This window comes from Macaca fascicularis, chromosome 1 (assembly GCF_037993035.2).
Source record: "Macaca fascicularis isolate 582-1 chromosome 1, T2T-MFA8v1.1".
NCBI classification, from domain to species: Eukaryota; Metazoa; Chordata; class Mammalia; order Primates; family Cercopithecidae; genus Macaca; species Macaca fascicularis.
In genome coordinates this window covers 2,136,019-2,160,271 of record NC_088375.1, presented here as the reverse complement: position 1 = coordinate 2,160,271, position 24,253 = coordinate 2,136,019, and the positions used below count along the sequence as shown (strand labels likewise).

The 24,253-nt window shown below is 44.7% G+C and overlaps 1 protein-coding gene across 7 annotated transcripts in view; it reads right to left on the bottom strand.

Moving 5' to 3' along the window:
• The window catches only part of AHCTF1 (AT-hook containing transcription factor 1), a 98,969-nt gene extending 80,356 nt beyond the window's left edge, over window positions 1–18,613 (bottom strand). For 4 of the 7 annotated variants that reach the window (XR_006697537.3, XR_012430803.1, XM_045390782.3 and 1 more), the window contains exons 1-3: window positions 17,977–18,165; window positions 3,986–4,113; window positions 1,514–1,767 (exon numbers count right to left, since the gene is read on the bottom strand). Coding sequence is in view for 4 of the 7 variants with exons in the window: in XM_045390782.3 (XP_045246717.2) it covers window positions 1,514–1,767; window positions 3,986–4,113; window positions 17,977–17,996 (402 nt within the window). In the remaining 3 variants the exon portion in view is untranslated. Of the gene's footprint in view, window positions 1–1,513; window positions 1,768–3,985; window positions 4,114–17,976; window positions 18,182–18,230 lie in introns of those variants that run through there. The other 3 variants (XR_012430799.1, XM_005539591.4, XM_005539590.5) reach the window with 2 other exon arrangements.
• Between the last annotated feature and the right edge of the window lie 5,640 nt (window positions 18,614–24,253).

Sequence of the window (24,253 nt, the reverse complement as noted above, 5' to 3'; positions counted from 1 at the left end):
TTAAAAAAAAAAACCCACCATATTTAGGAGTGTATACTGCACCCTACTCAAAAAATAGCTAGTAGGTTGAACTTTTGAAAGTGTCTATCGCTACTCCCCCATCTTTTCCTTATTCTATATTCTCTCTTCCATACAACAACCATCCATTCAACTGAGCAACCAGTTCAGGAATATTGTTTCTTCTCAATTCCTCATCCAAATGATCAATGAGGGTCCATGTTTCCTTCCGTATGTGTTCTCAATCTGCCCCATCTTCTCCATCTCTATTGTCATTTCCATGGTTCAGCTCATCATTATTTACCTGAATGGCAACAGTCTCTTTGTTTCTATTCTCACAATATCCTCTCTGACCCAATCCAAGCAAGTCTTTTACATGAGGGTTCTACTTAAAATTCCTTCACCACTGGCCGAGCGTGGTGACTCACGCCTGTAATCCCAGCACTTTGGGAGCCTAAGGCAGGGGGATCATGAGGTCAGGAGACTGAGACCAGCCTGGCCAACACAGTGAAACCCTGTCTCTACTAAAAATACAAAAATTAGCTGGGCATGGTGGCGCATGCCTGTAGTCCCAGCTATGCCTGTAGTCACAGCTACTCAGGAGGCTGAGGCAGGAGAATGGCTTGAATCCGCGACATGGTGGTTGCAGTGAGCCGAGATCGTGCTACTGCACTCCAGCCTGGTGACAGAGCAAGACTGTCTCAAAAAAAAAAAAAAAAAAATTTACTTCACCGTTGATTTCAAAGGAGCCCCTAATTACAAACAAGGCCATTCACAATGTAAATCCTCACCGTTTCTGGCCCCCATTCTTCCTCCCCGTTACCCCTCCCTCAGCCATTCTAAATCAAGTCTAGTTTCCCAAATGCTCCATGTACTATTATTTTTCCATGCCAGCCTCTTTATCTAAAATGTCCAACTCTTTTGACTAGAAATTATCCATTCTCTGCGTTCCGAGTGCTTAAGTTTATCAAGGCATTCACTATATTTATGCTAGTCTTATTCATTTGTCTTCTCCCACTAGACTATAAGCTCTCTAAAAGCACAGACCAAGTTCAATTTATTCATTCTGGGAATCCAACATATATTTTCCATAATGCTCCAATCCAAGACTATAGTCTCAAATTTAAAAGGTAAAAACATTTTAAAAATTGCATAGTAATGAATACATGTTTAAAAACTTTGAGTGTCCTCATAGAAGACAACTGGAGATAAGAACAAGATTTAGATGATACTTTTCACAAAAAAAGAGTATCAGAACATTAGACATCACTGCTATTTTTACTCTGGAATGTTTTAACCAATAAGAAAGTTACATTTTAAGTGTTAAGTTCCTTGAATAACATCATCTTTAACCTCATTTTTATTCTAAACACTTTACTTAAGGTAACACATTTACATAGAAGTACACAAATTGTAATGTTGCAGGTCAATGAAATTTCACAAAGTAACACACCTGTATAACCAGCAGGGGTTCAGTTTTGAAAGAGAATGTCCGGGTATCTTAAACAGTACCTACCCTTCCAGGAAGAACAACTGCTTTAACTACTTTTGATATTCCAAGGTCATAAAGACAGAGAACACTCCCTTCTGTTTCTTCCAGTCCTATTAATAATCCAGTTCTCTTCTGCCAAGAGAATTCTTTCACAGCTAAAACTACAGGAGGCTGTTCATTGACTCCACTGAATCTGTAAGCAGACAATCGCTCTCCTGTTACAGAGTTTACTACCTCAAGTTGTGGACCACAAGCCAAGCAAGCAAGTCCATTTTTCCCTAGAAGAAAAAAAAATTGCTTAATTTAGTGTTGTATATACACAAAAAATGCAATAATGGTTAGCTCATTTACATACAAATATATGTTCATTACATAAAACTTGACATATTATCTCCACATTGAAATCTAAGCATTTATACAACACAGTGATCCTCAAACTTATAATCAAGCAACTATCATTGCAATAATAATAGTCATTCAGTGGCGTGAACCTGGGAGGCGGAGCTTGCAGTAAGCCGAGATTGTGCGACTGCACTCCAGCCTGCACGACAGAGCAAGACTTCATCTCAAATAATAATAATAATAATAATAGTAACAACAACAATAGTAGTCATTCAGTAAAAGCCACCATGGTATGTGCTTGAACATATCTCATTTATTCCTTATCACACCTCAATGCAGACATAACGCAGCTAAACCTTAATACAGTTTAACTTTCCCAAAGTCAAAAAGTAGCACCGGCAGAGGGAGATCCCAAGTCCATTTAACTCCAAAACTCATGCTTTAACTACTATAGCTTAAATAATTTAAACTAGAAGTTATGGCAGTTATAAAATATAACACATTATTCTACCCCTAAAGACTTCACAGTCCAATTGAGAAATTAAGACATAATTAGCATAACAATAGGAAATATCAGAACCTCTTCTCCACCTACTAGTCAGTCATGTTTGGATTTTACTCTGCCTGCAAGGCAAAGTCACAGGTGACTATCTGATTTAAATCAAGTCAGTGACTATCTGATTTATGCATGTTTTTAAATGTTACTCCAGCTGCTAAGCAAAGAATGGACAAGCAGAAGCAGAGTAGCAGCAGTGGGTGGAAGATGACACCTGCTTGGTGACTGGATAGAGAAAAGTGGGTTGAATGGAGATTCAACTTGGAGGTAGAACTAACTGGATTTGCTTGCTGATGAATTAGACACAGGGAGGTAAGTAAAACAAGAATAAAGTACAGACTCTGAATTTCTGCTTGAGCAACCAGATGAATGATAACTTCTAAATTTGAGATGTCCATCAAGCATCCAAGTACATTAGTTGGATATGTAAGCTTATAGCTAAGGGAGGCCATAGTTTAAGAAAGTAGCATGGCACAGTGGGGTCTGAGAATGCCAAGGTTCCAGGCTCCTTTCTGCCACTTACCTGTGTAACTGGGATCAAATAAACCATTTCATTCTCAGTTACACAGAACAGCGGCTACTTAGAAAAGTTTTATACCTACTCCAATCAAGTCATTATACAATGCCTGGCATATAGAAAGTACTGTTGCTCCTTTTAACATTCAAGAGAATGGCACTGTAAAGAGACAAATGACTAACACACATGTTTTGCTGTCTGCCTGTTGGGAAGATGGCTATGAAGCTATTTTCAGAAAAGTCTTCTGCAATAGCTTTCATTAGAACAAGATCTGTAAGAGAAAGGCTTCTTCAGTACGGTTCTCTGGTGTATTACACAATCTAAGTTACATATTAAGATCTTATTCAGGGTTAGTGAAATAAGAAAATAAGATTTTCTGAAAATTTTATAACATCTAGGGCCCTAGATTTTTCTACTCATGACACTGTTCAAGTTCTAATCCAAACGCATCACCAATAAAACTCCCTAATTACAAAGAAAAACTAGTTGCATGTTACTTCTACTTCCCAAACATAGATAATACTAAGATACAAAACACGTGAAATTTTTAATAAGGAAAAATTAACTGTAACTCCCCAATCAGAGGTTCACTGATAACGTGTTCAAGACCTTAGAAATGGCCGGGCGCGGTGGCTCAAGCCTGTAATCCCAGCACTTTGGGAGGCCGAGACGGGCGGATCACGAGGTCAGGAGATCGAGACCATCCTGGCTAACACAATGAAACACCGTCTCTACTAAAAATACAAAAAAATTAGCCGGGCGAGGTGGCGGGCGCCTGTAGTCCCAGCTACTCGGGAGGCTGAGGCAGGAGAATGGCGTAAACCCGGGAGGCGGAGCTTGCAGTGAGCCGAGATAGCGCCACTGCACTCCAGCCTGGGCGACAGAGCAAGGCTCTGTCTCAAAAAAAAAAAAAAAAAAAAAAAGACCTTAGAAATGTTATATACGTAACTGTAGATGTTATATATTTAAGATCACTTAGGTTCTGTTTTTATTTCTTCCACATAAAGAAACTAAAACATATACTTATTATTTAACTTACAAATCAACTGTATTAGTAAATGTTCAGCAACATTATGTTTACCTGCAGCAAACTTTCCACGAAGCACAGATTCTAATGTTATTTCGTCTTCTCCAAGGGCTTGAAGAGTCACTTCTGGAAATGGCAGGAGACCACTAGTCACTTGAGCTCTTAAGTCTCGCATACTTCCACTGTAAATATTTTTAAAAAACATTATTATGACACATTTGTAAACAATATACTAGATTATCTCCAGCCAAGAAAAACAGTAAAAGCCACCAACAAAATAAAGAGAAACTAAAATCTGGTTACAAAATACATATTGGCCAGATGCGGACGCTCACGCCTTTAAGTCCCAGCTACTTGGGAGACTGAGGCAGGAGGATGACCCCAGAAGTCCAAGGCCTCCGGCAAGCCAGGACCGTGCCACTTCCCTCCGCCTCCGGTGAGCTAGGACTGTGCCACTTCACTCCAGCACGGGCAACAGAGCAAAATCCAGTCTCAAAAACAAGTAACGTGCATCTGGGACCAAGGTATTCTACTGTCTCCTAAGAAAGTATTTCCCAGGCCGGGCGCGATGGCTCACGCCTATAATCCCAGCACTTTGGGAGGCCAAGGCAGGCAGATCACGAGGTCAGGAGATCGAGACCATCCGGGCTAACACGGTGAAACGCCATCCCTACTAAAAATACAAAAAACTAGCCGGGCGAGGTGGCGGGCGCCTGTAGTCCCAGCTACTCGGGAGGCAGAGGAAGGAGAATGGCGGGAAACCGGGAGGCAGAGCTTGCAGTGAGCCGAGATTGCGCCACTGCACTCCAGCCTGGGCGACAGAGCGAGACTCTGTCTCAAAAACAAACAAACAAAAAAAGAAAATATTTCCCAAACAGCTTTAGGAAAGTAAACAGTCATTAAGCCAGATGTATTAAGGATATACATTATTCCCTAGATTCTTTAAACACTAGTTCAGTGCAATTCATCTCACTGTCTAACCTCCTTGCAAAGAACACTTCACCACCACCATCCTCCCCACAGAAAAAAGAAAAAGTGATTGGCGTCTTTCAGAAAAATTACTGCTTCAGGCCGGACCGGGCGCAGTGGCTCATGCCTGTAATCCCAGCACTTTGGGAGGCTGAGGCGGGCGGATCATGAGGTCAGGAGCTCGAGACCATCTGGCTAACACGGTGAAATCCCGTCTCTACTAAAAATACAAAAAACTAGCTGGGTGTGTGGTGGGTGCCTGTAATCCCAGCTGCTGGGGAGGCTGAGGCGGGAGAATGGCGTGAACCCAGGAGGCAGAGCTTGCAGTGAACGGAGATCGCACCACTGCACTCCAGCCTGGGTGACAGAGCGCGACTCTTTCTCAAAAAAAAAAAAAGAAAAAAGAAAAAGAAAAATTACTTCTTCAATAAAGGGGGAGAAAGTCCATGAAAAATGTGTAAATTCACAGAAACCCCAGAAATCAAGTTTGGTACATATCTTTTGCTGGACAGAAAAAAGATATGCATAAAATTGTCTTTCATTTCGAAGATGAGATTCCTATTATAAACACCCAAAAATACTAGTTAAAATACAGAAAGATTTTAGCCATCTGAGTTGGTTAGCTATCAAATCCACTCCTGGGAACCCTGATCTTATTCTGGGCACTCTAAGATCCAGGGGCAAAACATAAAGCTTAGGGCAAAGACAACTAATAAGAGCCTCCCTCAAACCCATTAAACTCCACTAGGCCACATCAGCCTAAAGGTGAGCAAGAACAATCCCCATTGTACAGGATGGGAAGTAATAAAGCTGTCCACATTGACCATGGCTCTGAGTCTCTTACTCTGAAAGACATTTTCTTTCATACAAATGTGTGGCCAGAATTCAAGCTATGTTATATGAAAATCCTCAAGAGGCCGGGAGTGGTGGCTCACGCCTATAATCCCAGCACTTTGGGAGGCCGAGGCGGGCGGATTATGAGGTCAGGAGATCGAGATCATCCTGGCTAACACGGTGAAACCCTGTCTCTACTAAAAATACAACAAATTAGCCAGGCGTGGTGGCGCACACCTGTAGTCCCAGCTTCTCGGGAGGCTGAAGCAGGAGAATCACTTGAACCCAGGAGGTGGAGGTTGTAGTGAGCCTCACTGCACTCTAGTCTCGGCGACAGAGCAAGACTCCATCTCAAAAAAAAAAAAAAAATCCTCAAGAGAAGATTTTATTATCAAGTATATTCAGGTTGGCTGCTCCAAGCAATCCACAGAAACAACCACACACCCTCCCTCTGGAATCTCAAAGAACTCTCAAAGTTAAAGCAAGAAAGAAAATAAACTCACAGGTACGGGCGCGGTGGCTCATGCCTGTAATCCCAGCACTTTGGGAGGCCGAGGCAGGTGGATCATGAGGTCAAGAGATAGAGACCATCCTGGCCAACAAGGTGAAAACCCGTCTCTACTAAAAACACGGAAATAAATCAGCCAGGCATGGTGGCATACACTTGTAATTCCAGCTACTCAGGAGGCTGAGGCAGGAGAATCGCTTGAACCCAGGAGGCAGAGGTTGCAGGGAGCCGAGATTGTGCCACTGCACTCCAGCCTGACGACAGAGTGAGACTCTGTCTCAAAAAAAAAAGAAAGAAAAAAGAAAAGCAGCTCACAGTCCAAATAATAAAACACACAAGGATATCAACAGCCAGCAGAATCAGATTATTGAGAACTTCAGATATTGAAATTACCAGAGATTAGAAAGTAAATGGCTAATATATTTGTGTAAATCAGTGATTTAGCTTGATAAGAAATAACTGTAAATGTGATAAAGGAAAAATCAAGTAGATTTGAAAAAATAATAAAATTTCTAAAAATGAAAAATTAAAAACTAAAACTCAATGGAGCAATGAGAATCAATCACAGCTACACGCAACAATATGAATGAATGTCAGAATACATTATTAACCTGGCCGGGTGCGGTGGCTCACGCCTGTAATCCCAGCACTTTGGGAGGCTGAGGCGGGTGAATCACGAGGTCAGGAGATCAAGACCATCCTGGCTAACAAGGTGAAACTCTGTCTCTACTAAAAATACAAAAAATCAGCCGGGCATGGTGGCATGTGCCTGTAGTCCCAGCTACTCAGGAGGCTGAGGCAGGAGAATGGCATGAACCCAGGAGGCGGAGCTTGCAGTGAGCCAAGATCATGCCACTGCACTCCAGCCTGGGTGACAGAGTGAGACTCCGTCTCAAAATAAATAAACAAACAAACAATAAAAGTGCAGGCACGGTGGTGGCTCACGCCTATAATCCCAGTACTTTACGAGGCCAACGCGGGTGGATTACCTGAGGTTAGAAGTTCAAGACTAGCCTGGCCAACATGGTGAAACCCCATCTCTACTAATACCAAAAAAAAAAAAAAAAAAAATTAGCTGGGCGTAGTGGCGAATGCCTGTAATCTCAGCTACTCTGGAGGCTGAGGCAGGAGAATTGCTTGAACCTGGGAGGTGAAGGTTGCAGTGAGCCAAGATCATGCCATTGCACTCCAGCCTGGGCAACAAGAGTGAAACTCTGACACAAACAATAAATAATAAAAATAAAAATAAAAGCAGCAGAAAAAAACATGCAAAATGACATTTATATAAGGTTAAAAAGACATGCAGAACTAAGCAAAATATTGCTTAAGGATGCAAACATGAAACTATGAAAAAAACAAGGAAAAAATAAACAGAGAATCCACAGTGGATTTGAGAGGGAAAGCGGAAGAAGATGAGGGACTCTGAAGTAGTGGTAATGTTCTTTCTCTAGAACTTGGTGCTGAGTATACAGGTATTCACTGTACCGTGATCTTCTCTAGCTTATATTCTTTTGCACCCACTCATCAAATAAATTATTTTGTACCTACTTAATATTCAACAAAAACAAACTCAAAGGGTAAGTAAAAAAGTAAACTAGAAAGTCCCAAAAACTTATTCAGAATGCAGCAAAAAGGGATGAGTAGTTTTAAATTATAGACAATATAAAGATCTAAGATATGCCTAATCAGAATCTCCCCCCAAAATACAATACTAATAGGAAGAAGCAATATATTTCCCAGATTTGTAGAGACACACCGATTCCCTGAGTCAGGAAGTCCAATGAATCCTACGCACTACAAAAAAAGAGAAATGACTCAACAACAGTAGTGGAAATCAGAATTCTGGAATATCTTCAGAAGTCTAATCCAAAGTTTAACTGCCAACATAATTATATATTACTGAAAGGATCCTTAACAAATAGGAAATACGTTTTTAGACAAAAAAAAGTTTGCCTAAAAGAAATGTTAAAGGATTCAAGAAGGCTTCAGGTAGAACAGAGATCAGATAGAAGGTCTGAGAGGCAACAAGAATGATGATGTCAAAGTACTGGTACATATACAGAAAAAAAATCTAAACACTGACTACACAACAATAATAATGGCTGCGTGGGGTTTAAATAAACCATACAGAGTCTTCTTACTGCCTGAGAGAATAAAGATATATTGATGTATTTTAGACTTTGTTACATACCCATGTTGAAAACAAATACAGGGCTGGGCACAGTGGCTTATGTCTGTAATCCCAGCACTTTGGGAGGCCTAGGCAGGTGGATCACCTGAGGTCAGGAATTCGAGACTAGCCCAACCAGTATGGTGAAACGCCGTCTCTACTAAAAACACAAAAATCAGTCGGGCATGGTGGTATGCGCCTCTAGTCCCAGCTACTCCGGAGGCTGAGACAGGAGAATTGCTTCAACCCAGGAGGCAGAGGTTGCAGTGAGCGGAGATTGCAGCACTGCACTCCAGTGTGGGTGACAGAGCGAGACTCTGCCTCAAATAAAAGGGGAAGGACATGTGCAAGAATGTACACTGTATATCGAGTATTGTGTTGCGGTTTTTTTGGGTTTTGTTTGTTTTGAGACAGGGTCTCACTCTGTCGCCCAGGCTGGAGTGCAGTGGCATTATCATAGCTCAATGCAGCCTTAATCTCCTGGGCTCTAGCAAGCCTCTCGTCTCAGCCTCCCCAGTAGTTGGGACTATAGGCACGTGCCACCATGCCTGGCTAACTTTTTTTTTTTTTTTTTTTTTTTGAGACGGAGTCTCGCTTTGTCGCCCAGGCTGGAGTGCAGTGGCCGGATCTCAGCTCACTGCAAGCTCCGCCTCCCGGGTTTACGCCATTCTCCTGCCTCAGCCTCCCGAGTAGCTGGGACTACAGGCGCCCGCCACCTCGCCCGGCTAGTTTTTTTTGTATTTTTAGTAGAGACGGGGTTTCACCATATTAGCCAGGATGGTCTCGATCTCCTGACCTCGTGATCCGCCCGTCTCGGCCTCCCAAAGTGCTGGGATTACAGGCTTGAGCCACCGCGCCCGGCCTTTTTTTTTTTTTTAAGTAGAGAAGAGGTCTCACTATGTTGCCCATGATGGTCTCAAACTCCTGGGTTCAAGCAATCCTCCTGCTTCAGCCTCCCAAAGTGCTGGGATTACAGGTGTGAGACACCAGCCTATCAATAGTATTCTTAACAGCCAAATACTAGTATTAAATACAACCAAAGGAGAATGAAGACGAACTTATTTAATCAAATCGTTAGAAAAAAAAAAAAAAAGGCTGGGCACAGTGGCTCATGCCTGTAATCCCAGCACCACTTTGGGAGGCTGAGGTGGGTGGACCACCTGAGGTCGGGAGATCGAGACCAGCCTGACTAACATGGTGAAGCCCCATCTCTACTAAAAATACAAAAACTAGCTAGGCATGGTGACATGTGTCTGTAATCCCAGCTACTCGGGAGGCTGAGGCACAAGAACCTAGGAGTCAAGGGTTGCAGTGGGCCAAAATTGTGTCACTGCACTCCAGCCTAGGTGACAGTGAGACTCTGTCCCCTACAAAAATAAGTAATTTAATAACTGAAACAATGTGATATAGGCTAGTAATGGACAAATAGGTCAATGAAACAGATAATCTAGACACAGAATCACAAAGTTCAGCAGATGATAAAAAGCTATTTGGATATTTCAGTTCAGAGGGGACATGGGGACTATTCAATAAGCACGTCTGGTATAATGTGTTACTCATCGCAGCAAAGACTTCACACACTGGTAGAGTGAAGCAGTAGAAGTGATACATTACATTCCTCCCCTGATATCTAGCAAGTGAAGTGTGTGTGTGTGTGTGTGTGTATGTGTGTGTGTGTAGCACACAGAAGCAGGTACAGAAGAAAGAAGGTGAGTTCACAAAATCCAGAGAATTCTAACATCCTTTAGCATGTGTGGGGAGAAGTGAAATGAAGGGGGAATTAGATAACTCCAGGAAAACTCCAGGTCTGGAAGTCCCTAATTACATACCATGCCACGGGACCTGAGCAGAGGCCCATGTTTCAGGGAACTGTGCAGCTTTTTTGGGAGAAAGGTGAAGGCCCAAAGGCGTAGAATATAAATCAGGCAAAAGAGAGATCCGAGGTACAAGTCATCACCGTTTCTCAGCACTCCTCCGCCTATCTATTGAGTGCAGAAAGGACTACATTCAGTTCTAACACTCAGCCCAAGTCATTCTCATAGAAGAGAATCAATACTATCAAACTGAAACCTGTGGTAAAATAACAGGATAACAGCCACTTCTAACAGATACGTTTAGCTTTTAAAAGTTTGTAACGAAGTATTTATGTTAAAAGAACTATTATAAATTTAACAATTCCTTTCCTTTCAGTTATCTTATAAAATTAACTTTTTCTAAAAATTAGCATTTCATACAACAGTCACTATGAATTCTTCCATCTGTTTATCTTCAAACAGAGATGTCTGAAATATTCACAAAGCATTAGTGCCGTTTACTTTTGCGTGATGCAAATTTGTGATTTGCTCATTTCCGTATGGCTTGGATTTCTTATAAAATCAATAATTACTTAAAGAATCTTAAAACATATACATATATATAAAATAAAAATACAACTTTAAAAATACAGAAAATATTTATGTAGCCTTAGGATGGGAACAAGGCAAAAATCAACCTAACGTTCTTTCTTGTCATTCTTATTCTCTCCATGAGTCCCCTCCCCCCAAAAAATTTATGTGAAAAAAACATTTCAAAGATTCACTCAAAAAATTAAAATACATGAGTTATCATTTTCTGTTCAGGGTATAAATGCTATCTCCTAGACAAAAACTTGATAGACTGCCTCAAAAAACTTAACCACATATGTCACCATTAAGTCACAAACCCTAGGAAGTTATGTTTGAGATTTCCAAGTCATTAAAAGCAGAAGTCTGCTTTTTATTATCCAAAACAGATCCAAAAGTCTAACCTAATATAAAGGGTGTGTGCATCAACAGGAAGCTATGACCATTAGCCTCCAATACAAAACCCTCATGAGGGTCCTATACTCAAGCCTTCGTTGCTGTTATATTTATACAAATTGATCCTATTCATCTCCTACTAAGTAGGTACCAAAAAATTTTTAGACAAAAGAAAAAGGCCAGAATCACATTGTTACTATGTTGTTTTCCCCTCTGACAGCCTTTTACAAAGCTTGATAAAACCAGTTTAATGATGAATTGAAGTTAACACATTTTTTCTACTAAACTTAAAACCAAAGTAATTCAACCAGAACCAAAACCTTCAGAATTCCACGCAGTCGCTTTTTCTAAAGTGTATTCAAAGGAGTGCTAATGAATAATAAGCAAAAAAGTTCCATGATCCCTATACTTCAATCAAAATCATCCCAATAGAATTTTGGAAAGATTTTCACAAAATCCAAAGTCCAAAGGATAACACACAATGAGCATTTTTCTGGAAAATGAAATACAGTAAATGTTCTATTTCTTAGGCTGGGTGAGTTTTGTTACTTTGTTTGAATGCAAAACAAAGATGATATAGAAGTACTAGCTCAAAGAGAATAAAGCCACAGTATTTAAACTGTGGCCAGACATGATGGCTCATGCCTGTACGCCCAGCACTCTGCGAAGCTTAGGTGGAAGGATCACTTAAGACCAGGAGTTGGAGGTTGCGGTAAGCTATGATCAGGCCACTGCACTCCAGCCTGGGCAAGATTCTGTTTCTAAAAATATAAAAAATAAACCTAATGTGGTTTGTATATTTGTACCCTCCCAATCTCATACTGAAATGTTGGAGGTGGGGCCTGGTAGGAGGTGTCTGAGTCACGGGAGAGGACCCCTCATGAATGGGTTGGTGCCCTCTCCAGAGTAATGAATTCACGTGAGATCTGGCTGTTTAAAGCCACGCGTGGTGGCTCCCAGCACTTTGGGAGGTTGAGGCAGGCAGATTGACTGAGCCCAGGAGTTCGACATCAGCCTGGACCACATGGCAAAATCTCGTATCTACAAAAAATAATTAGCCAGGTGTGGTGGCGCATGCCTGCAGTCCCAGCTACTGGGATTGCTCGAGCCTGGGAGGTCAAGGTTGCAGTAAGCCATAACTGCACCACTGAATTCCAGCCTAGGCGACAGAGTGAGACCCTGTATTTAAAAAAAAAAACAACAAGAAGCCTGGTACCTCCTCACTCCCCACTCTCATCGTGTGAGTATCCCGCTCTCCCTTTGCCTTCCGACATGATTGGAAGCTTCCTGAGACCCTCACCAGAAGGCAGGCAGCTGTTGGTGTCATGCCTGCACAGCCTGCAGAACCATGAGGCAAAATAAACCTCTTTTCTGCATAAATTATCCAGTTTCGCATATTCCTTTATAGCAACACAGCCTAACATATTTCTAATTCAAACTTTGAATCCAGGTTCTAGCACTTAACAATACATGTAATGTGCTTTACTATATTCTGTCTTCCTCCCTTTCATATCCAAGCTTCTAGAAAAGAGGAGTACTTATTTCTCCAGACTTCATCATGGTGCCCAGCACAAAGGAGTTCAAAAAAAGTTTAATAAATCAAAGTTTTCCAAATTTAACAGCCTTTGAATCTATGGGGCAAAATTGGTTTTAAGACTTTTACAATTTAAGCACACTACAGAGAACATCAAAACACTGTATTATTAGAAATAGGGGCCTGGCACAGTGGCTCACATCTGTCACTCCAACACTTTGGGAGGCTGAGGTGGGTGGATCACCCGAGGTCAGGAGTTCGAGACCAGCCTCACTAACAGGGTGAAATCCCGTCTCTACTAAATACAAAAAATTGGCCAGGTGTGGTGGCGCATGCCTGTAATCCCAGCTACTAAGAGGGCTGAGGCAGGGGAATCACTTGAATCCGGGAGGCAGAGGTTGCAGTCAGCTGAGACTGCACCATTGCACTCCAGCCTGGGCAACAAGAGTGAAACCCCGTCTCAAAACAAACAAGTCTCAAAACAAACAAAAACAACTGCATGGCTGGGCCATGGTGGCTCACGCCTGTAATCCCAGCACTCTGGGAGGCCGAGGCAGGCGGATCACTAGGTCAGGAGATTGAGATCATCCCAGATAACAAGGTGAAACCCTGTCTCTACTAAAAATACAGAAACAAAATTAGCAGGGCGTGGTGGCGGGAACCTGTAGTCCCAGCTACTCGGGAGGCTGAGGCAGGAGAATGGTGTGAACCCAGGAGGCAGAGCTTGCAGTGATCCGAGATCTTGCCACTGCACTCCAGCCTGGGCAACAGAGCGAGACTCCCGTCTCAAAAAAAGAAAGAAATAGGCCAGGCACTGTGGCTCACGCCTGTCATCCCATCACTTTGGGAGGCTAAGGTGGGAGAATCGGTTAAGGTCAGGAGTTCGTTGGAGACCAGTCTGGCCAACATGGTGAAACCCCGCCTCCACTAAACATATGAAACTTAGCAGCCAGTCATGGTGGCAGACGCTTGCAACCCCGGTTACTTGGGAGGCTGAGGCATGGGATTCACTTGAACCCGGGAGGTGGAGGTTGCTGTGAGCTGAGATGGTGCCACTGCACTCCAGCCTCAGCGACAGAGCCAGACTGTCTTAAAAAAAAAAAAAACTATAGTAGAAAGAATATCTCAAAGGTATATGAAAACACAAACACACATGAAACATCTACGTTCAGTACTGTACAAAATTAAATAGAGTCCCAGCCTTTTATGACATGCCAGCATTCGCAACCTATAGAAAGTAATTTACGGCCGGGCGCGGTGGCTCAAGCCTGTAATCCCAGCACTTTGGGAGGCCGAGGCGGGCAGATCACAAGGTCAGGAGATCGAGACCATCCTGGCTAACACGGTGAAACCCCGTCTCTACTAAAAAATACAAAAAACTAGCCCGGTGAGGTGGCGGGCGCCTGTAGTCCCAGCTACTCGGGAGGCTGAGGCAGGAGAATGCTGTGAACCCGGGAGGCGGAGCTTGCAGTGAGCTGAGATCCCGCCACTGCACTCCAGCCTGGGTGACAGAGCAAGACTCCGTCTCAAAAAAAAAAAAAAAAAAAAAAAAAGAAAGTAATTTACAAAGTTTCAACTCCTTTCCAAAGTCTAGATAGGCAGAGCAGGAATGTTCTACCGGCTTTGAATGAAAACACGGCTTTTCATGGCCAGGTGTGGTAGCTCAAGCCTGTAATCCCAGTACTTTGGAAGGCCGAGGCCGGCTGATCACAAGGTCAAGAGACCAAGATCATCCTGGCTAACATGGTGAAACCCGTCTCTACTAAACATACAAACATTAGCTGGGCGCGGTAGCGCGGGCTATAGTCCCAGCTACTTGGGAGGCTGAGGCAGGAGATTCGCTGAACCCGGGAGGCAGAGGTTGCAAAAAGACAAGATCGCGCCACTGCACTCCAGCCTGGCACAGAGCAAGACTCTGCCTCAGAAAAATAAATAAATTAATTAATTAAATAAAATAATGTTCGGCAGGGCGCGGTGGCTCAGGCCTGTAATCCCAGCACTTTGGGAGGCCAGGCTGGCAGATCACGAGGTCAGGAGATCGAGACCATTCTGGCTAACATGGTGAAACCCCGTCACTACTAAACATACAAAAATAATTTAGCCGGGCGGGCGCCTGTAGTCTCAGCTACTCAGGAGGCTGAGGCAGGAGAATGGCGTGAACCAGGGAGGCAGAGCTGGCAGTGAGCTGACATCGCGCCACTGCACTCCAGCATGGGTGACAGAGTGAGACTCACTCTCAAAAAAAAAAAAAAAAAAAAAAAAAAAATTCATTACTTCTGCTTGCCTGTCTTCTCCACTACACTACGAATTCCTAAAAGGCAAAAATCACCAAATCTTTTTTTTTTTTTTTTTTTTTTTTTTTTTTTTTGAGACGGGAGTCTCGCTCTGTCGCCCAGGCTGGAGTGCAGTGGCCGGATCTCAGCTCACTGCAAGCTCTGCCTCCCGGGTTCACGCCATTCTCCTGCCTCAGCCTCCCGAGTAGCTGGGACTACAGGCGCCCGCCACCTCGCCCGGCTAGTTTTTTGTATTTCTTAATAGAGACGGGGTTTCACCGTGTTAGCCAGGATGGTTTCGATCTCCTGACCTCGTGATCCGCCCGTCTCGGCCTCCCAAAGTGCTGGGATTACAGGCTTGAGCCACCGCGCCCGGCCTTAAAAATCACCAAATCTTATTCCTGGGCATTCGACAAGGTCACAGTGCCTTTGGACTAATAGGTCCTAAATGTAATAAATTAGGATAACAGGATACTGTGTAGCAGGATATTAGGACACTAGCAGGGACAAGGAATAGCCATGTTAAACAATAAAATCAATTTTTTAAAACTCAAGATTGAGCCCAATTATTTTTAAGTATACACTGGTTCAGTATTAAGCAAAACAAAATTATTAAAATTACTAGGCCAGATATTAAAAACAGAATACTATAAATCAGTTTTCTGTGTGAAATACACAAATTCCTGCAGTAACTGAATTCCACCACAGAAAATGGAACTCTAATCTAGTTCAACAATTATACTGCAACCTGTACCAAGCAAGCATTTCCATAAACCACTTTGTATGCAATTTTACTTTTTTTCTTTTTGACTAATAAAAAGACGAATTGTCATTTAAATGTAAACTACCAGTGGACCCAGAAACTTCAAGCCTTTCAGAAATTTCTTTCCAATTTAATTCAAACATTTTAAAATCACGAACTACTTTTAAAACACCGTGTTAGTAAAGGAATGCAAGGGCAAGAAGATAGCCTACTTCCTGACTTTAAGGAGTTTACAATCTAGAAAAGGAGATACATAGTCAATTATCAGAATATCAGATACAACGAATAAATGCCACAATAGAGGTGCATATGCTGTGAGATCCCAATAAAAAAAGTGGGATAAAGGGAAATAAAAGAGTACAGTGGGCTGGGTGCGGTGGCTCACGCCTGTAATCCCAGCACTTTGGTTGGCCGAGGTGGGCAGATCGCCTGAGCTCAGGAGTTCGAGATCACTCTGGGCAACATGGTGAAACCTCCTCTCTACTAAAATACAAAAAAATTAGCCAGGTGTGGCGGCTAGTTCCTGTAGTCCCAGCTACTCACCAGGCTGAGGCACGAGAATTGCTTGAGCCCTGGAGGCGAAGGTTGCAGTGAGCCACTGCACTCCAGCTTGGGCTACAGAGTGAGACTCCGTCTCAAAAAAAAAAAAAAGAATACAGTGAAAACATGGGATTTCGAAGGAGGTCCTGAAATTTGAGAATTTAAAAAAGGAAAGATGGCACTCCAGGATGAAAAACATGAGCAAAGAAACATTCCACAGAATGGGCCCAGGATTGGTGATGATTCCGGAATAGCAAAAGCATAAAATTTGTGAATATATGAGGATAGATAGTAGCATACGCTTATTGTAGAGGGCTTTGAGCGTACTTAGGGAAGTCAGACTTCATTCTGGGAAGAAAGAGAAGTCCCTGAAAATATTAAAGGTAGGCGTGAAAGACAATGTTCTGTCCTCTTAAGACGTATCTGTACCTATGAAAAAGGAGAGGCATAAAAAAAAAAAAGTCTCAAAACTGACGTATAACGATCTTTTTTATTTTTATTCTTTATTTTTTTAGCAACAGGGTCTCGCTGTGTCACACAGGCTGGAGTGCAGCGGCGCGATCCCAGCTCACTGTAATCCTGGAAATCTCGGTTTGAGGCTGAAGCTCAAATGTTCCCCCTACCTTAGCCTCCCGAGTAGCCGCGCGACTAAAGGCGCCACCCACGCCCGGTTGACATGGTGTTTTAAAATTTTTTTAAAGATAATTATTGTTGTTTGCAAACTCGTGACAGTTTGGTAGTATGTTACTGAAAGATGAGAAAGCGACAATGTAGACTTCCCATAGCGCTTAGCACACTTAAAACATCCCTTCAAGTATTAACCTTAACTGGGCTTGTCATCCCTGGTCAAATCCTCCGAAATCAGTAAACCACTCTTAATTTCTTCTCTCCGAAGGGACTCTCTCAGTGAAAGCTCACACACACACACACACAAACAGTTAAAAAAAAAAAAAAAAAAGGGGGGTCTCGCCATGTTGCTCAGGCTGGTTTCAAACTCCGGGGCTCAAGCGATCCTCCCGTCTCGGCCTCCCAAGGTGCTGGGATTACAGACACGAGCCACTGCGCCCAGGTAAAGACAGTTGTGAAAATCTACAGGCTCTTTAGGGTATTCTGAGAATAAACTATCGTTTAGGATTTCCCCAAAGGATCTACGTTTTGTTCTACAAAGAACCCAGTTCTTCCAAAAATTTCTACAACTGACCATTTGGAAATAAACGCTCATCTCACAAAACTCTGCTCACAGATAGTGTGAACCTCGTAAGCTTTGAGAACAAAATCTACCCATCTCTCCAAACAAAACACCCAAACCAAAACAGGCAACCAGTGGCAAAAGTAATCGCCCTCAGCTTCCCAGGTGGGAACAAGGAAGGCAAATTAATAAGCACCCCAAGATGTGCTTTTATTTTAACTCTCCTTGATCTGACCAATCGGGTGAGCTGGAGCCTCACGTCTGGGCCCCGAGTCCAACTTCTCCCCGCCCGGACTACTCACTGCGGCCAGGCCCAGGCGCATGTGGAACACGCGCCAACACAGGACAGGCTCAGCACGCCGGCCACTTCCCTCGGGGAAAGGCCCGCCAACGAGTGCATCGCGTGGGAGGACAGTGGGAAAGGGTCGCGGCCCCGGCCCTCCCGGGTCGGGAAAGGACCCGGCTGCCGGCGCAGGACGCGAACCCACCAGCGCCGCTCCGCCGCCATGTGCCGCCGCTCCTCCGGTTCGAGGTTATGTAACGAAGCCCGGCGCCCGCGAGCCTTCCGTACCCGCCACCGCCAGCGCTCGCCCCCTCGAGCCCCATCCGTTGGCCCCGCGCACGCCCGGCCTAGGCCCGGCGCTCGCGGAGCAGAAGCCCCACCGCCGCCGCCGCCGCGGGCCCAGGCCGAGCGACCCGCCCTCCGCCGCGCGGGCCCAACCCCCTCCTCCCTTCCCCCTACCTGAGCAGGGCGGGTGAGCGCGCCGCCGCGGGCCGAGTCCACCGGGTCGCCAGGCCAGGCGCGAGCTCCTCCCGTGCGGGTCCGTCACAGCATCTCCCGGGAGACGTGGCCGCCACGGGCCGGGCTCACACCCCTCCGCCCGGCTGAAGCCGCTCCTCCGCGCGCCGGCCTCCGCCTGCGACCGCCCCGGCCACCTGAGAGCCACACGCCCCCGAGGGTGCCTTCGCGGGCTGTGGGCCTCTGCAGACCGCTCAGCGGCTAACACGCAGTCGCTGCTCCCGCCGCGGTTCTGGGTCCTTCCCCTTGCAACGCTGCCTGGTAGCCTCGAACAGCGCCGGCGCCGCTCTGCGCATTACCTCGGGCCGACAGACCGACTTCCACACGCCCCGGAAGGGAGGGAGCGGAGGAAAAGGGCGGAGAGGGAGGGGAGAACCGGCGGAGATCGCGGCTGCAGGGACCAGAGTTCTCGCGATGGTTCCGCGCTCGAGCGCTGGCTCCGCGGGAATTTTCAAACTCTCGGTGAAAGAAGGAGGTGGGAGGGAAAGGGAGGAAAGAGAAGCAGGGCCTGGAAGGGCCGATCATTTACAAAAATTCGGGTCTCTCCCGCTCCGAGGAGCTGGTGGGGAGAAAGACTACGAGTCCCACAGTGCCTTGCGCGTGAAGCCGCCCTGGCGGCCCCGGCGGCGCGCCCCGTGCGCAGTTGGGAGTGGTAGTCTTCGCGGGGGGTCGCGCCGGGCTCTACCAGCAGCCTCAGGGCTGCGATTGCAGGCGGACTCTCTTGTCACGTTATCGTGTGGCCCTGCCAGCTGGGGCCGAGTGATAATCTTTCTCCCATAATTGGCAGCTTGCATTCTGTATTTTCTGTTCTGTGCTCCCACTTTCTTTTTTTCTTTTTCTTTTTTTTGGAGACGGAGTCTTGCTCTGTTGCCCAGGCTGGAGTGCAATGGCACGATCTTGGCTCACTACAACCTGTGCTCCCGCTTTTCATGCCAAAGGTGGGCTCCCAGACTTCCGGGGAAACGCTTTTTCCACGGTACTGTGTTTTTCTAGCATCCTTCTGTACTTTCATGGCCAAAAATGCTCGCACAGCCTAACCTAATCTTTTTAGTCAAAATTATACCCCAAATCACTATTATCTTTTTGGTCACTGCGGGTTTTCATTGTGGAATTTCTTATTGTTAGTATCTTCCTTTGAAGCGAATCCCAGCGCCAAACATGTTTCAAACACATAGGGAACATGTCCTTAATACTAAGTAGTAAATAAAAGGATTATAACATGAGGTAGAGTGGGGATTTTAAGAAGATGCTCTTTTATCAAGAAAGTTTCTACTTTTCTGTTACCTTTCCTATACGCTTTTTAAATTTATTTATTTTTATTTTATTTTTGAGACAGTGTCTCACTCTGTTGCCCAGGCTGGAGTGCAGTGGTGTGATCAAGGCTCATGGCAGCCTCGAACTCGTGGGCTCAAATGATCCTCCTACGTCAGCCTCCCAAGTAGCTGGGACTATGGGTGTGGGCCACCATGCCCCACTACGCCCTATTAATTTATTTTATTTTATTTTATTTTATTTATTTATTTTTGAGACAGAGTCTCGCTCTGTCACCAGGCTGGAGTGCAGTGGTGCAATCTCGGCTCACTGCAACCTCTGCCTCCCAGGTTCAAGCGATTCTCCTGTCTCAGCCTCCAGAGTAGCTAGGACTACAGGTGCGTGCCACCACGCCCAGCTAATTTTTGTATTTTTAGTAGAGACGGAGTTTCTCCATGTTGGCCAGGATGGTCTTGATGTCTTGACCTTGAGATCCACCTGCCTCAGCCTCCCAAAGTGCTGGGATTACAGACATGAGCCACCATGCCCAGCCTATTTTTATTTTTGTAGAGACTGTGTCTTGCTATGTTGCTCAGACTGGAGTGCATGGCTATTCGCAGGCACTGTGGCCTCATCAGTGCCACTGCTGCCTCCAACTTCTAGGCTCAAGCTCTCTTCCCACCTCAGCTTCCCGAGCAGCTGGGACTACAGGCATGGATGTCATGCCTGGCCCATATGCTTTTGGAGATAATGCTGCTTTTTGGAAATGTAATTTTCTTTTTTCTCTAATTTTTGTTTCTTTAGTAACAGCAACCTGCATACATATCATGTTTGTTTGCACAAGGTATTGGACCAAGTTGTGACAGAAACAGTTAAAAAGAGCACTGCTTCTGCAGTAGGAGGTTTGGGGTTCGTTGTCTTAATTATTTTTAAAGAGGCCTCTTCAAACAGAAACCACCCTCTGTTGGATGTGCTGATTTATGTCACATGCTCCACATTCTTTTTTTTTTTTTTTTTTTGAGACGGAGTCTCGCTGTGTCTCCCAGGCTGGAGTGCAGTGGCGTGATCTCGGCTCACTGCAAGCTCCGCCCCCCGGGTTCACGCCATTCTCCTGCCTCAGCCTCCCGAGTAGCTGAGACTACAGGCGCCCGCCACCTCGCCCGGCTAGTTTTTTGTATTTTTAGTAGAGACGGGGTTTCACCATGTTAGCCAGGATAGTCTCGATCTCCTGACCTCGTGATCCACCCGCCTCGGCCTCCCAAAGTGCTGGGATTACAGGCTTGAGCCACCGCGCCCGGCCACATGCTCCACATTCTACACTTTCTTTTTCTTTTTCTTTTTTTTTTTGAGACGGAGTCTGGCTCTGTCGCCCAGGCTGGAGTGCAGTGGCCGGATCTCAGCTCACTGCAAGCTCTGCCTCCCGGGTTCCCGCCATTCTCCGGCCTCAGCCTCCCGAGTAGCTGGAACTACAGGCGCCTGCCACCACACCCGGCTACTTTTTTGTATTTTTTAGTAGAGACGGGGTTTCACCGTGTTAGCCAGGATGGTCTCGATCTCCTGACCTCGTGATCCACCCATCTTGGCCTCCCAAAGGGCTGGGATTACAGGCTTGAGCCACCGCGCCCGGCCTCTACACTTTCTTTGGCACTATTTTATGCCCAGTTCATGAGTACTATACCTCTCGGTAGTCAGAAGACATGAATTATCAACTCAGGTGTGCTGCTAGTGAGCTGTGTGACATCAGGAAAATCAAGTGACCTCTCTGGGCTTCAGTTATCAGATGTGTAGAGCAAGGGATTGACTGATTCATTAGACAGACATTTATTAACTTTGCTCTAAGAGCCCTTCCAGTTGTGAAATTAAAAAATCTATTTCAATTGCACACATTATCCAGATTGACTGTCTACATAGTCTTTCAGATTTTAATCCTTTCCATCTTTATCGACAGGATGATTTCTGTATGATTGTCTATATTTTTATTATTTGTTTACTTATTTTGAGACAGGGTCTTGCTCTGTCGCCCAGGCTGGAGTGCAGTGGCACAATCTCGGGCCACTGTCGCCTTGACATCCTACCTCAGCCTCCCAAGTAGCTGGGACTACAGGTGCACACCACCACTCCTAGCTAATTTTTGCATTTTTTGTAGAGACAGGATTTCATCATGTTACCCAGGCTGGTCTCGAACTCCTGGGCTGAAGCGATCTGCTGGAGTCGGCCTCCCAAAGTGCTGGGATTACAGACGTTGCTGGACTGGGCCTCCCAAAGTGCTGGGATTACAGACGTTGCTGGACTCGGCCTCCCAAAGTGCTGGGATTACAGACGTTGCTGGACTCGGCCTCCCAAAGTGCTGGGATTACAGACGTTGCTGGACTCGGCCTCCCAAAGTGCTGGGATCACAGACGTTGCTGGACTCGGCCTCCCAAAGTGCTAGGATCACAGACGTGAGCCACCGGCCCGGCCTGTGTAACTGTCTATCATCTAGACCGGCTCTACCTGTCCTATTTTATTTCCCTATATACTTCCTGAGCGCTTTGTTTGTTTTGTTTTTTTTAACTCTCCAAACCTGTTTTCTCCTTCAGTGTCTCCCAGCCTCTTCTCTCCCTGAGTAAATCTTAACATCCTTCAGGGGCCAGCTCAAGCCTCTTTGCTCTTCCCAATCTTTTCTTCAGCTTCAGCCCACATGAATCACTAAAACCTTGAGTGAAAATATGCTGTCTGAATTATTTCACGTCTGTTTCCCTTTTTGCCTCTGACTCTCTCCATCCACCCACTATCTCCATCTCCCAGCTGCGCTGGGAGCACAGACTGTATCTTCTTAACATGCTTCCCCCATAACTGCTAGTTTTTTATTTTAGTTGCTTCGCAAACTGAATTTCCAATTTAAAGCTCTCATTCAACCCTTTTTCCTCTTTCAGTCATTTAACTAAGCCAATACCAGATTATTTTAATTGGTTTCAAGAGATGTTAATAAGTGTTAAATGAAGAAAAATCTAGATTTGGTAATCAAATGAGTTTGGGGGAAAAGCTGATTAAATAAAAATAAAAATGTATTTTCTGTAAGACTTCACTGGCTTTAATATGCTTGGCATTCCCCAGAGTCGCTTGACCGTGGCATCCATTTGCCCTTGTGTAACGTCTTGCCTTGTTAGTGCTCCACTATGCTTGGCATTCCCCAGAGTTGCTTGACCATGACCATGGCATCCGTTTGCGCTTGTGTAACATCTTTTGCCTTATTAGTGCTCCACAGAATAGACTGTGGTAAACACAGCTTCCAAGCTTTCTCGCACTGGAAGAAGCATGGTGTGGTGAAAAGAATGAAATCATTTGGAGCCAGACAAACTTGGGTTTTAATGCGTTTCACTACTTTCTAGCAACATGACTTTTATTAAATTACTTCAGTCTCTGAGCCTTTTTTCTCAGCTAAGAAGAAAAGATCATGTCACTTTGCAGAATTCTTGTAAAGATGGAAGGGAAGTATGTGCCTCCCTTAGAACCTCATTCCGTTTTCACCTATATGGTCCTAAGTTATGTTGGTAAAAGGCCTAGAAATGGATAATAACTGATAAGAATCCTCATGCTTCCATCTGGAATGTTTGATTAAAGAGGTAATTTTTTTTTAAATTTTATTTATTGATCGATTTTTGAGACGGAATCTCACTGTATCACCCAGGCTGGAATACAGTGGCACAATCTCAGCTCACTGTATCACGCGGGCTGGAGTACAGTGGCATGATCTCAGCTCACTGCAGCCTCCGTCTCCCGGGTTCAAGTGATTCTCCTGCTTTAGCTTCCCACTGGGGTTACAGGCCCGTGCCACCACTCCTGGCTAATTTTTGTATTTCTAGTAGAGATGGAGTTTCACCATGTTGCCCAGGCTGGTCTTGAACTCCTGACCTCAAGTGATCCACCCGCCTTGGGCTCCCAAAGTGCTGGGATTACAGCATGAGCCACTGCACCCGGCCAAGAGGCAATATTTTAATACCATTCCAGCATCCTGGGAGTGACTAGCAGCCATCTGATTTCAGGGAATTCAGGACTTCATTGAAGCATTCTGAATTAGATCTCCAATTGTTTTGCAAAGTAACAGGAAAAGCCTTATTACTTTAACAACAGAAAAAATGGAGTTTATCTGTCTCAAATAGAGAAAATTGTCTTTGTCCTAACAGGTACATTTTCATCATTTTTGTGGAGATGACTGGTTGTAGCAAGCAGTGCCCACCCTTGACTTCTCCAACTGACCATAAACTGGGTGAATGAACAATCATATTTTTCCTGTTCCCCACTATATGTCCAGTGATGGCACAATGGCCAGAGCATAAATACATACTAAAATAATTGTCTAGTGACTGAGTAAATAATAATTCATCATTCAAAGCAAAATATGCAAAAATAAGCAAAATATGCAAAAAAAAAAAGAGCAAAATATGCAATATTAGATTATAAGGAACCTTAGAGATATTCTAGGCCAAACACCTTATTTTATAGGTGGGGAAATGAATTGTCAAATGATTTGCTACAAATTTTTTGGGATGGATTTTTTGTTTTGTTTAAAAAATAGGCCGGGTGCAGTGGCTCACAGCTGTAATCCCAGCACTTTGGGAGGATGAGGCAGGCAGATCGCCTGAGCCCAGGAGTTCAAGACCACCTGGGCAACATGGCAAAAACTCATCTCTACAAAAAATACAAAAGTTAGCCAGGCACGGTGGCACATGCCT